We start from the raw sequence: 17,525 nt of genomic DNA, 5'->3' as shown, positions 1-17,525 counted from the left end.
AGCCATGTGTAGATCTCCCCCCCCCCACAAAAAAAACGTGTCATTTATTTCCAAGATCTCCTGCAAATACTTTATCAATCAATTACATGATCACGTGTCTGTTTTTTTTTAATGCGCGACAACAGAATATAAAAGACATCAGAAAACGATAAAAAGTGAAGCACATTATCAACATTTGAACCCTATCGTCTTATTAAAAACCAAGAGTAGGCAAGGACCAGAGTTCGTTCTTTATTTAATGAACAAAATCTGTAAAAATTTTAATTTTCGTAAAACATCATTAAAATTGTGCAAAATCTATCCCGCAACGAATGGCAAAACACGTAACAATTGGTTCCATACTAGTTTTAACAGTGTATGCACAATAATTTGAAATTAACTCATACTAAACAAAACAAATAAAATGTATCATCACTATTATCAATCTGAAGGGAAGGACCGTAAAATTGCATGATTCTACAAAGATTTTTGTTAGAAAAATCAAAAACAAAGTACATCCTAATTGGGAGTTTCAAATGCAATTTTATGCATTGTGAATTTTAGTATTGAATTTATAGCAATTAGAACTTCCAGTCAGTGATCTAAGACCAAAAGCACTGTGGTAGCAGAAGCAAAGAGGCATCATTTTGCGATGAAAGGGTCGGGTTGTAACTAGTCAGTAAAAATGCATTTTAAATTTTTAGTGGAAGCTCAATAATTTTTGTTTGTTTCTTGTTTTTTTTCATAGTTTTACGATTTTGCCACGATTGTTACTAAAATTTCGATATTATTTGCCAAAGATTGCCTGTAAAATCTTGGAGGCTATTTGTCAGACTCCCAGCTAGTAACGTCTCTGACGACGTGCTGATGTGGCAAAAAACTTATAATACAGAAAAAAAAAACATTCTAAACTTAAACGATTGATAACCCCAAATAGATCTTCATTGTTAGTTTTCATAGTTTTGAAAACTTGAATTAAAGAAAATTTTTCTTTAAAGAAAAATTTGAGAATTTTCTTTAAATTTTATATAAAAAAAAATGTCTCGAGCTTTAAATCAGTCTTAAGCTTTATTTCACATACCACCGCGCCGTCACAATGGGTCATAACAGGAAAAAGGATTATATCAGAGTTAGTCGGTAATTATCCTAACTGAACCTCATAAATTCTTCATTTTTAAACAATTCTCGATAAAATAAAGTTTGAAGATATGTTTAACATGTTTAAGGACTCAATAATAACAAGTAACAGAAAAGTCGTCAAAACACAAGTCCGTTAGAAAACTCAAAACCAAAATTGTCTTGGCCATTAAAATTAAAAATTCACTTTTTATCAAAAAGGATAATGGCTTGAAAAGAATATTGAACATTTCATTTTCTTGAATATACATCGTATTAAAAAAATAAAGTTGGTTATTTTTTAATCCCTTCTAGGGCTCTCGTCTATTTGAATATATTTGTGTAGATTCCTGCAGGATTCTGGCATTACCTTCAGATCCCATATCCATAGAATAACCCTCACATAATAGCACGATTTAGCAGTGTATGTACACGTTACAAAACAAGACAACTTTAGGAGTTTTTTTTTCAAACTTTATGAAATGTACATGCGTTTTCTTATGTATTTTATAGTTCAAGCAGTTTAGAAATGGAATTTCTGCCATGAATATATAAAATAAGCTTTGAAATTGCCATTTTTTTTTTAAGGAGGAAGATTGACAATTTAAATCAATGAAAAAGCAGAGCCAAAAGGAAATACCTCTTATGGAAAAAGCTCAATGACCCTTGACGCTTCATTTAATGAGGTTTTTCCCAGTAACCTCATTAATGAGGTTTGCCCATAAAACCCAGTGGCAGACAAGATGGTAGTGTTGTAAAGGTGGACGATTCTAGTGGCAAAATTGTAGTGATCAGTTAATTTTTTAAAGTGTTCTGCTTTTCTTATAAGTCAAAAGGCACTAGTGAATTATAATTTGCGAACAATATCCTTATTGGTCAGCCTTGACAAATCTCAAATTACTTGAGCGTAGGTCAAATCTGGTTTGTTGGGCTAGATGCACTTAAATCAATCAGAAGAATTAGCACTGATCTTGTTGTTGAAATTCTACTGGAGGACTTATATCTATGGAACGACCTTATAGAAAAATATTTTCAAATAAAATTGAATTGAAAAATTAAATTGAAATTTAAAAGTGAAAATATCTTCACTTAAATCAATCAGAAGAATTAGCACTGATCTTGTTGTTGAAATTCTACTGGAGGACTTACATCTATGGAACGACCTTATAGAAAAATATCTTCAAATAAAATTGAATTGAAAAATTAAAATTTAAAAGTGAAAATATCTTCACTTAAATCAATCAGAAGAATTAGCACTGATCTTGTTGTTGAAATTCTACTGGAGGACTTACATCTATGGAACGACCTTATAGAAAAATATCTTCAAATAAAATTGAATTGAAAAATTAAAATTGAAATTTAAAAGTGAAAATATCTTCACTTAAATCAATCAAAAGAATTAGCACTGATCTTGTTGTTGAAATTCTACTGGAGGACTTACATCTATGGAACGACCTTATAGAAAAATATCTTCAAATAAAATTGAATTGAAAAATTAAAATTAAAATTTAAAAGTGAAAATATCTTCACTTAAATCAATCAAAAGAATTAGCACTGATCTTGTTGTTGAAATTCTACTGGAGGACTTACATCTATGGAACGACCTTATAGAAAAATATCTTCAAATAAAATTGAATTGAAAAATTAAAATTAAAATTTAAAAGTGAAAATATCTTCACTTAAATCAATCAAAAGAATTAGCACTGATCTTGTTGTTGAAATTCTACTGGAGGACTTACATCCTCCAAATATCTTGGATAAATATCTTCAAATAAAATTGAATTGAAAAATTAAAATTGAAATTTAAAAGTAAAAATATCTTCACTTAAATCAATCAGAAGAATTAGCACTGATCTTGTTGTTGAAATTCTACTGGAGGACTTACATCTATGGAACGACCTTATAGAAAAATATCTTCAAATAAAATTGAATTGAAAAATTAAAATTAAAATTTAAAAGTGAAAATATCTTCACTTAAATCAATCAGAAGAATTAGCACTGATCTTGTTGTTGAAATTCTACTGGAGGACTTACATCTATGGAACGACCTTATAGAAAAATATCTTCAAATAAAATTGAATTGAAAAATTAAAATTGAAATTTAAAAGTGAAAATATCTTCACTTAAATCAATCAGAAGAATTAGCACTGATCTTGTTGTTGAAATTCTACTGGAGGACTTACATCTATGGAACGACCTTATAGAAAAATATCTTCAAATAAAATTGAATTGAAAAATTAAAATTGAAATTTAAAAGTGAAAATATCTTCACTTAAATCAATCAAAAGAATTAGCACTGATCTTGTTGTTGAAATTCTACTGGAGGACTTACATCTATAGAACGACCTTATAGAAAAATATCTTCAAATAAAATTGAATTGAAAAATTAAAATTGAAATTTAAAAGTGAAAATATCTTCACTTAAATCAATCAGAAGAATTAGCACTGATCTTGTTGTTGAAATTCTACTGGAGGACTTACATCTATGGAACGACCTTATAGAAAAATATCTTCAAATAAAATTGAATTGAAAAATTAAAATTAAAATTTAAAAGTGAAAATATCTTCACTTAAATCAATCAGAAGAATTAGCACTGGTCTTGTTGTTGAAATTCTACTGGAGGACTTACATCTATGGAACGACCTTATAGAAAAATATCTTCAAATAAAATTAAAATATGCATTGGACGGACCGGCAGAAACAGAACTGCCAAACTAACTTTCGCCAAAAGGCAGCATGATCAGCTGGCTGATGTATTCTGAACTGAGGTTCAATTCGTATTACAATTTGATTAGTATCAATGGACTGCACTTAACATGTGTTTTCAAGACACCATAAAGGATATTGTTCTTGATTGAACTAAGTCGTATAATTGGTTGTGTGTCATTAATAGATATACATCGGAGATATACATGTACATCATTTTTATAAGCCATCTTATGTTTTCACTTGATGTAGAAGCTTTGACAAAAAGCAGCAAGTAGTGTTTGTGACGTATGCGTTGTAAAGTGTGTAATGTAACCTTGTACCGTATACTTGGTAAGTGATAGATGAGAATATTTTTATGGAGTGTTTTACATATTATATTGTTATGTAAGTGTTTGCTGTTCGGTATTGCAGTCACGTATTATTGATTCTCGTCCAAGTTTCTGTCAGAATATTATTTCTAGTCGTTTGATTCTTTGCTTTTATGTGGCATTCAAAAATTTTATCAATGTGTACATTTTCGTCCCCAGTTCAAAGCTAAAAGGATAACCAAGAAGTGCTTCTTAGGAGTCTGGGGAGAAAAATGCCTTAAAAAACAAAGAGACCACAATCAACCACAAGAGTTCAGCCATAAATTACAACTTTTGAAGTAAATAAAAGTGTCACTTCGAGCTTTCTAATCTGATAATATAATGTCTAAGATGATGTAATTAGAAACTTTGAATTATCAAAATAATTTTATTGAACTGATTTAATATGCAGTAAAACAGCTTTCAATTTTTTTTTTTTTTGGGGGGGGGGGTTTGCAAGAATGATGGGTGTAGAATTTCAAAGCATTAACGATTTAAGAATTTTTCAAAGAAAATTTTTTAATGTGGTCAATTATAATTTCAAAGCGTCAATATTACTTAGAATATTTTTTTTTTCTATGGACAAATTACATATCGGTACTAATATTTCTTATACAGTCTAAACATAAGTTTAAATTAGTGTTTAAATTTTAAAAGAACTCATATTCATGTTTGCATATACCCTGCTGCTTTTCAGATTACTAAATGTACGTATTATATTACAAATAGCTTAGAGAAGCATGCAATCTTATATTTCACAATAAACGCAACAAATCATTTCAACTTGTAAAATAAAAATTGTACAATATTGGAGTACCTTGTACTTTGCTAACAAAATACTCTTTTTGAAAATCATTTCAATCCCTAACAACGATACAGGATTAGAATTAACATGACTAAAGGATAAAAAATACAATAATTTCTAGAGGATAACGATTTGGCGGATGAATCATTGGGAAGACAAGTTGAATTAGAAATTTCACTACATTCTTTCGTGTCAAAGCTTCGACAAAAGATAGGCGAAGTATTTGGCTCAAAAGTATAATCCAAAGTGCATGGCCTGTAACATGTTCCACCAGCTGAATAAGATGATGATACTGCTTGTGAGGATGTTTCAAGTACATCATTGTCTGAAATAGTAAAAATATATATAAAAATAAGAGTACAGAAACTAACTTTGAATAACAATCAATGAAATATTGACAGAGCAATAAAGACTATATTAGGCAAGGCTCTGGTGCATGCTGTAATAGCTGCATTGCATTATTATTATTCTTTTGCAACTACACCCAACCACTTTGGTATGGAAGGGGTAGCTATAAAAACTTCTAGTGCCATTTTTAAAAGTTAAGGGTGATTGGAGGGCAACCGGTCAGCTTTCTATATCTGATAAATTAAGAAGGCTATTTCGTTTGGAATAATCAAAAGTCCTAATAATTTTACTTTCAGGGATGCCTTGACCGAGACAGACCCTAGGGCTAAAACTTCAAATAAATTAAAATTACTTGTCCTTCAAACTTATGCCTAAACATGCATGACAAATATCAAGACGACAATGATTCCAATCCCAACCAAAAAAAAGACAAATACGCAGAGGACTGGTATACGACATCCTACATGATATATTTTACAGTTTTGATCTACGATCTGAACCCGAGCGAGGACTCTAGATAGAGTAAAAAGTACTAATGAAGCGACCGTGCTGGAAGATTTTCACATCAAGATGAAACAGTTTTATCTTGATCTAGAATCCAAACAAGAGGGATAACTTTGGATAGAGCAACAAATACTAATGAAGCACATCCGATACCATGCCAGCAGAGTTTCAGATCAAGATGAAATTTTCATGTTGATCTACAATCCGAAACAGATGTAGAACTTAAGGTAGAGCAAAAAGTACTAATGAATCACATTCTGTACCGTGCTAGCAGAGTTTCAGATAAAGATGAAGTTTTAATCTTGATCTACAATCCAAACCAGATATAGAACCTTAAATAGAGCAACAAGTACTAATAAAGCGCTCCAATACTGTTCTAGCAGAATTTCAGATCAAGATGAAATTTTCATCTTGATCTACAATCCGAAACCGATGTAGAACTTAAGGTAGAGCAAAAAGTACTAATGAATCACATTCTGTACCGTGCTAGCAGAGTTTCAGATAAAGATGAAGTTTTAATCTTGATCTGCAATCCAAACCAGAGATAGAACCTTAAATAGAGCAACAAGTACTAATAAAGCGCTCCAATACTGTTCTAGCAGAATTTCAGATCAAGATGAAATTTTCATCTTGATCTACAATCCGAAACAGATGTAGAACTTAAGGTAGAGCAAAAAGTACTAATGAATCACATTCTGTACCGTGCTAGCAGAGTTTCAGATAAAGATGTAGTTTTAATCTTGATCTGCAATCCAAACCAGAGATAGAACCTTAAATAGAGCAACAAGTGCTAATAAAGCGCTCCAATACAGTTCTAGCAGAATTTCAGATCAAGATGAAATTTTCATCTTGATCTACAATCCGAAACAGATGTAGAACTTAAGGTAGAGCAAAAAGTACTAATGAATCACATTCTGTACCGTGCTAGCAGAGTTTCAGATAAAGATGAAGTTTTAATCTTGATCTGCAATCCAAACCAGATATAGAACCTTAAATAGAGCAACAAGTACTAATAAAGCGCTCCAATACCGTTCTAGCAGAATTTCATATCAAGATGAAATTTTCATGTTGATCTACAATCCAAATAAGAGAGAAATTAAATAGAACAACACATACTAATGAAGTGCAAATACAAGGCGATCGAACAGAAAAATAATTCTGGAGCGTCAGCAGATGGCATCCTACAACCTCCCCTGTGGTATTACAATGACCTTGCATTCGTCAGGGAACAAATTGAAGCTGCTTTTAATAAAAGCTTAAAATTGCTGGAATTGCAGTATTAAACAGCATTTTGCACAATATACACATTTCACTACCCGACTCGGAACTGAAACTAAAATCTGGCTGTGAGTTAAAATTGAACTTGAAATTATATTTGGTCAAGATTGAAGGGTGGATTGAAAGTTGATTGAAGCAAACGTCAATTGATTGACAGAAGCTTTTGATCAAAATGATTGACCGTCTCAGGCCTGCTTTGAAAAAGAAAGATTTTGTCTCAGAGAAGGCTGAAAAATCAAAAACAGTAAACAGAAAATAAAATTGGAACACTCACTTTCAAAATGAACTAAATAGTAAAAAATTTTTGAGAACCTATGAGCATAAGTGGGACCGAGAAACGTAAAATTGATTGTGCTTTACGTAACTTGAGCTTTTTTACTCTTTTTCCTCGCTTCTATGATATTTTTTTTATTTATACATTGTTGATCAATTTGATATTTATCAAACAGTTCGTGGTAACGAAGTGTAGTGAGGAGCTACCCGGCTCATTAGTAACCAAAACTCTAAAAAACTGTATTTTTATACCAATAGCTACATATAAAGAGTTGCACTTTAACGCTGATTTTAAATGTACAAGTTTCATCGAGTTTAGTGTTACCCATCAAAAGTTACGGGCCTGAGAAAATTTGCCTCATTTTAGAAAATAGGGAGGAACACCCTCTAAAAGTCATAGAATCTTAATTAAAATAGTGCCATCAGATTTAGCGTACCAGAGAACCCTACTGTAGAAGTCTCAAGCTTTTATCTACAAAAATGCGTAATTTTGTATTTTTTGTCAGAAGACAGATCACGGATGCGTGTTTATTTGTTTGTTTGTTTTTTTACTCAGGGGTGATCGTATCGACCCAGTTGTCCTAGAAAAGGACAACCGTTTCAAAAAGTAGAGTTTGTGACAAACAGTCAAACTTTAGAGTAAAGAGCAGGGCGTTGAGGAGGGGACAACCCCTGTCATATACGGAATAAATTCTGTTCGTTTTAAGTTTTAATGTCGCTCCTTACTTGCAGTTAAAAAAACTTTTATTTTTATTTAATGTTACGTAAGATCCAGTCCGTTTTGGGCACACAGTTTACAATGGTATTCATGGATTATCAAAAGAAGAAATTATTTTCTCCTTTATAGTCCATTTTGAAAACGACTTAGAAAATATGGATATATTTTTTTTTCCAACAGACACATAGTCGAAGAGAAAAAATCAGAAGATGAAACTTATTATATACTCTGCATATTCTGATTGCACTATTTATATTTTGAATTTTTGAATGTTTTTAACACATTTACTCTAGATGATCATAATTTTTTTGTTAATTAAAAGTGGCGCATAAGTAACTTTGCCATCTAATTATCTATGATGCCTCCATAGAAGACATGGACCAAGGGAGACCATGTCCCTGGGGGTCTATTAAAGAAAAATGCGGCACCCTAGCCCGGGGCCATAAATACAGGGGGAAGATGAAGAAGGCCCCTAAGAGGTAAACTCAAAAAGGCCCATCGATGTGTCCATACATCCCGTAAGTTACAAGCTTGTCCCAGTGATGGGTTAAATTGTATGGTGACGCAGACCATCGTAGGAAGATCCTCTATATTAGGGCAACTGCGGTAGGGGTTAAGGTTTATATCTATTGGGCTGCCTCGACCCTTTCGGGGTACCTCCGAAACTGTGGAATTTCGATTCAACTCTATTCCCACTTGAAGAGTGGCACCCATCGAGGAAATTAAAATCATGCGAACAACACATCATTCGCAAGGGATTCTGATTAATGGATAATTTTTATGGACTTGGTCTGTTTTGATGGGTTTCTTCGGACTGAAAAGCCTTTTCCTAGCTAATTCATCTAATATGGGTTTTCCCCTGTAGTAGAATAAGATTTGTAGGTATGAATATATACTAAATTGGAGGTAATAGACTTGAGACTGTCTGTGTAGGATTTCGACTCTAGTTGATAAAAGAGCATCGCCAAGTGCTGAAAAAACATGTTGTGACCAAGATGGGCCTAGGATTGCACAAAGCCTCTATTCATACTCGTAGTCCCAGGGACATCTTGCTATCTGGTTCTAAGCAGTCTTAATCATTTTGGCTTAGACTTGAAAACATTTGTTGATCTTTGTCCTATACTAGTATCCAGGATAATTGCTTGTCCTAAGGCCAAAATAATTTCAGTAATCTAAAGAACCTGAAAATTAGTACTTGGAATTAAAAAATGACTATTTTTTAATTCCAGTATCGACAATTTGACTGTTCAATTTAGAAGATTTAGACTGGACTTATGAGGGGTTTCAGAAGCCCTTCTTCCAGGCGTAGGAAGCATGAAATTAGGTGATATAGAATTTGTTGACTCTGCCAGGAAGGATTGGGTACATAGACAGGGAGAGGGCTCATGATGAATAAGGAAGCTGCTAAGTCTTTTTTAGGCTGGGAAGGTATTAATACTAGAATACTAATTGCTCATTATATGACAAAAAAATTCAGAGTATCAGTTATAGTAGCATATGTCCCTGTAAAACCAACTAACATAGGTATCAGTGACTCAGATGAATTTTACTTAGAGTTACAGGAGCAAATAGACAGGGTCCCAGGTAGAAATAGGGTGTTTTACTAAGCAGTTTTAACGCTCAGGGCGATAGAAATAGGGATAGATGGTATCCTAGCATAGGTATATTTGGTGCAGTATTGTAATGGCTACCGGCTTTGGCAATTATGTAGGTATAACAACCTAGTTATAACCAATACGATGTTTAGTCATAAAATGACCCATAAACTAGCATGGTATTCACCTAATGGTAAAACGGGCAACCCTTATTTGTTATGTTATAGTAAATCAAAGACTGACAAGATCAATACAAGATACTAGGGTACATAGGAGTGTTGTTATTGATGTTAATAGTCAATAATAAGATCACCATCTAGTAGTGTATACTGTTAATTTAAAGCTGAAATTTTGAAAGGGTAAGTAAATTCCGGGAAGTTATAATGCTGGTAGACTCCAGGATGAAAATGTGTGAGAAACTTTCCAGGAACAGTTAAACACTAGACTGGAGAGTTTAAAGACAATGCGGAAGGTGGTTGAAAAAAAGGAATATAAATAATATGGAGAAAATATTAAAAACTGAAGTAAGGAGGTGTGAAATGGAGGCTATTAATAAAATTACCAAAGAACTGGAAGATGCAGCTAGACGCCAAAAGAGTAAAATTATGTACTGGCATGTTAATAAATTGAGAGGCAGTGGTGCTTGTCCCAGTTAAAGATAGGAAATGGGCCACAATTAGTGATAAGGAAAGAGCTAAAGAGAGATAGGCAGAATATTTTAAGAATGTGCTAAAACGAGGTAGAGTTGCTGGAAAAAATATAGAGAAAAATGAAACAGTTTGCGATATCTTAATTGTGAGGGAAAATTTCTTTTGGGAGGAAAAATTAGCGACGGTAGTAAAAGAATTAGAAAGTAATAAGGCCCCATGTGTTGAAAGACTGGTGAATGAGTTTATTAAATATGGTGGTCGTAAGGTTATAAATAAGATACTGAAGGTTATGAGCACGATTTTTGCAAAAGAGTAAGTACCTAAAGATTTTAGAAAAACGTTAGTTAATCCACTAAATAAGATAGATGATAAGAGTGAGTGTGGTAATTATAGAGGCATTAGCCTGGTCTCTGTAGATTTCAAATTTGTTATCAATATGATATCCTTTAGACTGAGAGATAGTGTAGAGAAAGTCTTGAGAGAAAAACACTGCAGTTTTGGTTGACATGTGTCAACCAAATTATCACTCTTAGGTGAATAGTTGAGAAGTGCCAAGGTTTTCAAACACCTTTGGTCCTTAGATCTGTAGATTATAGGAAAGTGCTCATTTCTGTTGATAGAAGAGCTTTAGCAAAGTTCTTATCCTTGTATGTTATACCAGGCAAATGCATTAAAGTGATAAGTGCTGTGTATGTGAATAGTACTGCTGCGGTTAAGGTACGAAATATGGTTAGCAGCTTGTTTTGCATTAAATCAGGATTTAGGCAGGGTTGTATTTTAGTGCCAGAGTTATTTTATATATATCATTTAGATAGACTTTGTCTTGCAGAACACAGGAAAGGCAATGGGTGACGAAGGCATCAAAAGGGGAGGGAAAACTCTCATGGAATTAGGTCCTGCTGATGATTTAAGCATCCTAGATGAAAGTTTAAGCAAAATGAATGAGCTTTTGGAGGTATTGTGAGTTGGGGGTGCTAGATTAGGTCTGAAAATTAATGTTAGAAAGACCAAGTTACTAAGGCTAGGCTAAAGCTAAAAAGATGACGTTGGCTAAAGAAAAGTTTGATCAGGTGGGCAGCTTTACTTACCTTGGTAGTATTATGTGTAAAGATGATGGGAGGAATGAAGATGTTAAAAGTAAAATAGCCGAGGCTCAAGTTGTTTTGTCACAGTTAAAAAAAAAGTTTGGAAGAATAGGAAGATAAGTCTGCAAACCAAAATTAGAATATTGGAAGCTACTGTACTAATGAAGCATATCCTATACCGTGCTAGTAGAGCTTCAGATTCAGATGAACTATTTATCTTAATCTAAAATTAGAACCAGAGGAAGAACTTTAGACAGAGCAACAATTACTAATAAAGCACATTTTATACCGTGTTAGTGGAGTTTCAGATCAAGATGAAATTTTCATATTGTTCTACAATTTGAACCAGAGCGAGAAATTTTGATGGATCAACAAGTACTGATGAAGCACATCCTATACCGTACTAGTAGTGTATCAGATCAAGACAAAGTTTTCATCTTTATCTATGATTCGAACCAGAGGAAGAACCTTAGATAAAAAAAAGATCTAATGAAGCAGATCATATCCCGTGCTAGCAGTGTTCCAGATCACGATAAAGTTTTTATTTTGATCTACAATCTGAACAAAGGGGAGAACTTCAGATAGAGCAACAAAAACTGATGAAGCATATCGTGTACCTTTCTTGTAGAGTTTAAGATCAAGATGAAGTTATCATCTCGATCTACAATCCGAAACAGACGGAGAACTTTAGATAGAGTAACAAGTACTAATAATGCGTATCCTCCTGTGTGCTAGCACAGTTTTAGATCAAGATACGGTTTTGCTCAAAAGGTGGGTGCATATAGTTGAATGCTAAGAAAATCCCTTAGAAAATATAAATGCCGTATTCAGGATTATTTAAAAAAAAACGATTTTATGTGTTCAATTGGCAACAAGGAGGGTTTTTAGTTCAAAACGAGAAGAAGATAGGAGCGTGCCACTACTATCCCGTACAGGAAGTTTAGAGGGTAAGATACTAAGAGCCTCATTGATAGATACATAGCCAAATTAAATCAGAATGGTGAAAAATATTAAGAAATTATAATAGGACCCTAATCGCTACCTAAGTAGAGCTTCTTTAGGGTAGAACATCAAACTGAAAATCCCCACAAAATTCAATAGCTACCGAACAAAAAATTCATAAGAGTTAAAAAATATTAAAACCTAAGAGCATGGTATTTCAACTATTCAATAATATAGTGCACTATTTACCACGGTCTCAACAAATGTGGCCCAAATATACATGATAAAAATTTTTTTTTCATGAACAGTATAGGGCTGGTGCATGGAATCCTTCTGTATCCAAGAGACTATGAGCGGAGGTTTCTGGGATCGGTTTAGATCCAGACCTTAAGAAAACGGATAGTTATTTTATAAGCATACACTGACAAAATCTACTTGCTGACTTAGCCCTACCCCCAGCTTCATTACCAGCCCAACAGTTTTCACACTGGAATCCAGAAAAGCACTATTACTGGGTTAACAGTCAGAAGAAAATGAAAAGAAAAATGGAGTGACTCCTGCTCTGAACTTTTCACATGAGATCCCAAATTTGAATCCATGATATCATCGAAGGTTTATCCAAGCTAGGCAGCAAAAGGAGCAAGTTCCCACCTCTTTAAGAAAGATATTACCATTGACAAGTTTTCAAATGCAATTTTTAGAGGTCAAATCATAAGAAGCAGAATAAATATGATCAGAAGCTATTTTATCACTCATTTATAGCGAAAAATTCAAAATTCAACACTGTGTGGTTTCAAGCACCTATCTGAAAAAATGGAGAATTTGTATGTTTGACAGAGGAAAGATCATGGATGTGTTTTTTTTTTTTTTTTTTTAATGTGTCGAGCTAGAGGCCATAGAACATCATGAGAGGGCTCATTCGAATGGTAATTAAAATTTTTATGGCAATATGGAGGGCAATATGGCCCCCTCCCACGTCCCTTTTTTGCCAAAGTCATCGGATCGAAAGGTTGAGATAGCCGTTGTGCACACCATAGTTGAAAGCCCCAATAACTACGCCTTTGGATATAAGATGACCCCCCCCCCTCCACGGTCCTAGGGAAGTGGTCTTTAAGTCATAAAACTTGCCCATTTTTTACTTATAGTATTTGTTATTATGAAGTATATATATATACATTTTTGGGTGGAGGGGGGGGGGACAAATTTTGACATGACGATTTTTCCACAGGAGAATTTTCTATGGGGAGGAAAGTTTCCAGGGGTGAACTTGTCAGGGGAAATTATAAACTGGGGGAATTCGCCAGAGCTCCTTTGCACACTTCTTTTTAAATGTCTTGCATTCTCTTTCCGTCTCAGTTTTATTCGATGAGTTGTTAAGGATAACTGTCCGGGGTAAATTTTCGACGGGATTGAATTGTCTAGACGGTATTTCCGTGGGGAAGGGGATTTTTCAGTGGAAGTGGGGCCAGATTTCCTGGCATTACTTAAAACCGATCTGAAATTTAAAATTAAAAATCAAATTTTTTCAAATGTAAGTAAGGAGCCACATTAAAACTTAAAACAAACAGAAATTATTATGCGTATAAAGGGGATTTCCCCCTGTTCAACACCTTGCTCTTTATGCCAAATTTCAAATTTTGCACCAATTCTTTAAGAATGACTCCTAAAACACAAAGGTCGTTTAATTAGAACAATAGGAAGCTTTTTTAAAAGTGCGTAATAATTTCTGTTTTTTTAGTTTTAATGTTGCTGCTCACTTGCAGGTGACTTTTTTTTTGTTATTTCAACTCAGTTTAAAAGCTGAAATTAGGGGCATTGTCCCACTAGTAAGAAGAATTGAAAAGTAATAAGTCTGAGCATTAGATAAAAATATCATCGAGTGATTTTTAGCTGGTGAGACTATTCACAAGAAAATAAAACACATGAAATCAATTTCACTTTAAGTATTATAATTGGTTAATTACAAAAGGATGTAGAAGTAGCAATCTACTTTAAAATAAGTTCTAAAGAGTTTTCTATGATGTTTCAGTGCCCCGCTAGTGATGAAGAAGAAAAAAAAATCAATAAAAAGGGGATATGAATAGATTCATATTCAGATTCAGTCATTCAAAAATTCATATTCATCTAAATCTTCAACTTGCCCAAACGGTGCACTTTTTGTTTATATTTGGAACACATAATGAGGAGTTTAATCCTGTTTCCCATTAGTCCCCTAAATTTGTCGAGGAATTAAAATTTTGCTATTAAGACTAGTTTATAGCTACCATCACTGAATCAGATAGAAATGACAAATATTTCTCACTTGCCATTTTTTAAAATCCGTTTTTTAATTTTGGATCAAAAATTAATGGGCCATGGTTTGTTGCAGCATTTGCTACAACAATGATCAGCGTGTTTTTGTGCCCATTAATATTTGAAAATAACATCAAAAAGGTGGATTAAATGGTGATAGACCTTCAAATCCTTGGTTATCTAATTGTCACAAATTTTAAGAAAGTGATAAGCAGTCGATTTAGAAGGGCAAAAAGGATAGGGCAAACACTATTTAACAGGACATGCAATTCTAGTGGGTAAAGCCAATTGCTATTGCTCTGATATTATAAGCTAAAACCCTGTGTAAGAACCCTGTATAAAAATGGAGAAAAGTAGAGACCTCATGATTTTATGAGGAAGAGATTTTCATTTTGTTCATTATGGGTGACTATGATTATCACAGTTTCCGACGCTGTGATTTTGACTGTGCAATTGTTGTTTCTAATGATCGGCTCTCCAAAAAATTGCATGAGGCCAAGAAGTGAAAACTATGAACTGTGAAAATTATACATGAGGCCATAATGTAAAAAAGGGAAACAATCAATAATGGAGTAAACCTACAGAGTTCGAGGCTAACAAATTTGAAAGCTTGACCTTGTATTTATTTATTGTCATTACAAATGCAGGTAGAATTGGAAATTCAATATTAAAATGTCAAAAATTTGCCTGAAACCCCTAGAAGTTCCGTCGGGCACAGACAAAAAATACACCATTAGAGTTGCATTGGCCGTAAACAGTGACAGGAAACATTCATTCCTCTGACTTTTGGCTGTAATAAGCATGCATTTTTTTAAACTTTCTTTTTTAATACATTTCGATCTTTGCTGTCGCATGTCTTCTAAACACAAATTTCTTTTTCTTAATTTTTGTTTTCGAATCGTCACTTATCTTCTACCCACACATGTCTTTATTTTAATTTTGGACTTTCATTCCTTAATGCGTTATTTCAATGCCCTTTATTTTAGCAGCTCGGATATGTCTAGTCTCATTTGATATTCCAGGGTTTTCATTTTCACCTATTCTAATTTTACGGTGTTCGGATCGTTCCCTTGGTCTTATCATGTTTGATAGTAAGGGGAGGATCTACAAAAAAATCTTGGGGGGCCCACTGAACCAAGGGTGGTCCATTGGGCCCCCCTATCAGAATGATAGGGGGGTAGATAAAGCTTTTGTCAGACCAGTTCGTTTGTGTAAATCTGGTTGGTGCTGATGTAAAATGACAAAGAAACCTCTTTGAAAGTTAATAATATTTTCCTATAGCAGTAAAATGCGTATTCATGTAGTAGTAAAATACGTATTGACAACAGACGCGGGCAGATTCTTTGATGAACAAATTACTATGGCTTCATTGAGACTTTTTTGAATGAGTACACCATGCTATTTTTTTTTCTTTAATGTTGGATAAAAAACAATTAATGGGGAAAATAAAATTTATTATCATTGCCAAAGAATTTTGACAACCTGAAATCTCTTTGACAACAGGAGACATTTACACTCTTTTATTTATAATAATTGTAAGAGCAGACGAAGTAGTAGTAGCCAAGAAAGTCCCAAATTACATCTCCCTGTCGTTCTCGATATATTGCTGAGATTCTTATTGGCACCCATACTTACAGTGCCTTTTGATATGGTCACCATCTATTTTCCACCCATAATTTCGGGGTAATAATAAACAATTTATGGGGGTAATATCGGGGTAGTCAATGACAAAAGGGAGGGAGACAAGGGCAATAAAAAATTCAATAATCTTCTAATTTGCCTTGCACGGGCGATAGAGCTTGAGATAATTGATACTTGTAAATCGGCCAGCCTACGTCGGCCTTATCAATCTGGGTAGTTTCTAACTTCCAATTATGTTCGGATAACATAGACGACATTCCACTAGGACTTCTTCCTAGGAAGATGGTATTCTACCCTGCATCTTACTACAGTCAGGCAGCTGAATAAGATAGGGTATGTGAATTAGCTCTCCCAAATCCGACACGGCAACCTCAAATGTCCAAAGCATTTCCCAAAACCCCCTTTATAATGTATCTCCCCTCTCATGACCCATCCTTATCATACCCCTATCAATGACTACTAGAAACTGTTTCCTAAATCGATGGGCTCTTAAGAAAGAGAATAAATTAATCTGCCAAAAAAAGAAAAAAAGAAAACACAATGTGAAGATGAAGATCTAGCAAGCAAGTTTAATTATATCATCAATTTTTCCTGAAAACGACGTTTATCTTGTAAAATTATGACGAAATGATTCATAAACTGATCGTGCAAGTAGTTTCATGTCTTAATCTCTAGCAGATCAGGAGCAAAATCTTGGGCAAGGGGGCCACTGGACCAAGGGCGCCAATATGACTCGAGATGGGCACCAAATTAAAAATTTGATTTAAAAAAGATTAAAAAAGAAAAGAATAAGGGTGCCGCCATAAATATCTTGGGGGAAGGGTTATCCCCCCCAACCCCTGGATCTGCTCCTGGCCTAAACTGCTTTTAACTCTTTCATTCATCTAATTTCAGCCAAATTAGCTATATAGTTAAAGTAAATAGATAGACAGATTTATCACTCAAAAGCCCTATTGGGCCATTCCCTATTTCATTAGTCACAAAACTAAAATTAATAATTTTTTTGATTGGGGAGTAGACTGTGGCAGTTCGGAAAAATTACTACTTCACATAAATTAATGTTGTAAGTTGCCTTATCATATTCCCATCATGGAAGCCCAAACACCATACCCTAAATCAACAGGCTCATAAGAAAGAGAATAATAGAAATCTGCCAAAAAAAGAAAAAAACACATTCTGAAGATGAAGATCGAGCAAGCAAGTTAAATTATATGATTAATTTTTCATGAAAACGTGGTTTAT

The 17,525-nt window shown here is 33.7% G+C and overlaps 1 protein-coding gene across 1 annotated transcript in view; it reads right to left on the bottom strand.

Moving 5' to 3' along the window:
- Window positions 1-218: 218 nt before the first annotated feature.
- Window positions 219-17,525, bottom strand: part of LOC136033041 (uncharacterized) — a 55,605-nt gene continuing 38,298 nt past the window's right edge. The window contains exon 3 of the mRNA XM_065713614.1: window positions 219-5,282. Within this exon, the coding sequence (XP_065569686.1) occupies window positions 5,017-5,282 (266 nt within the window). The 3' untranslated portion in view covers window positions 219-5,016. The remainder of the gene's footprint in view (window positions 5,283-17,525) is intronic.

The sequence above is a fragment of the Artemia franciscana genome, chromosome 1 (assembly GCF_032884065.1).
Source record: "Artemia franciscana chromosome 1, ASM3288406v1, whole genome shotgun sequence".
In the NCBI taxonomy this organism is placed as follows: Eukaryota; Metazoa; Arthropoda; class Branchiopoda; order Anostraca; family Artemiidae; genus Artemia; species Artemia franciscana.
The sequence above is the reverse complement of the archived record's forward strand: the minus strand, read 5'-3'. Positions and strand labels throughout refer to the sequence as shown.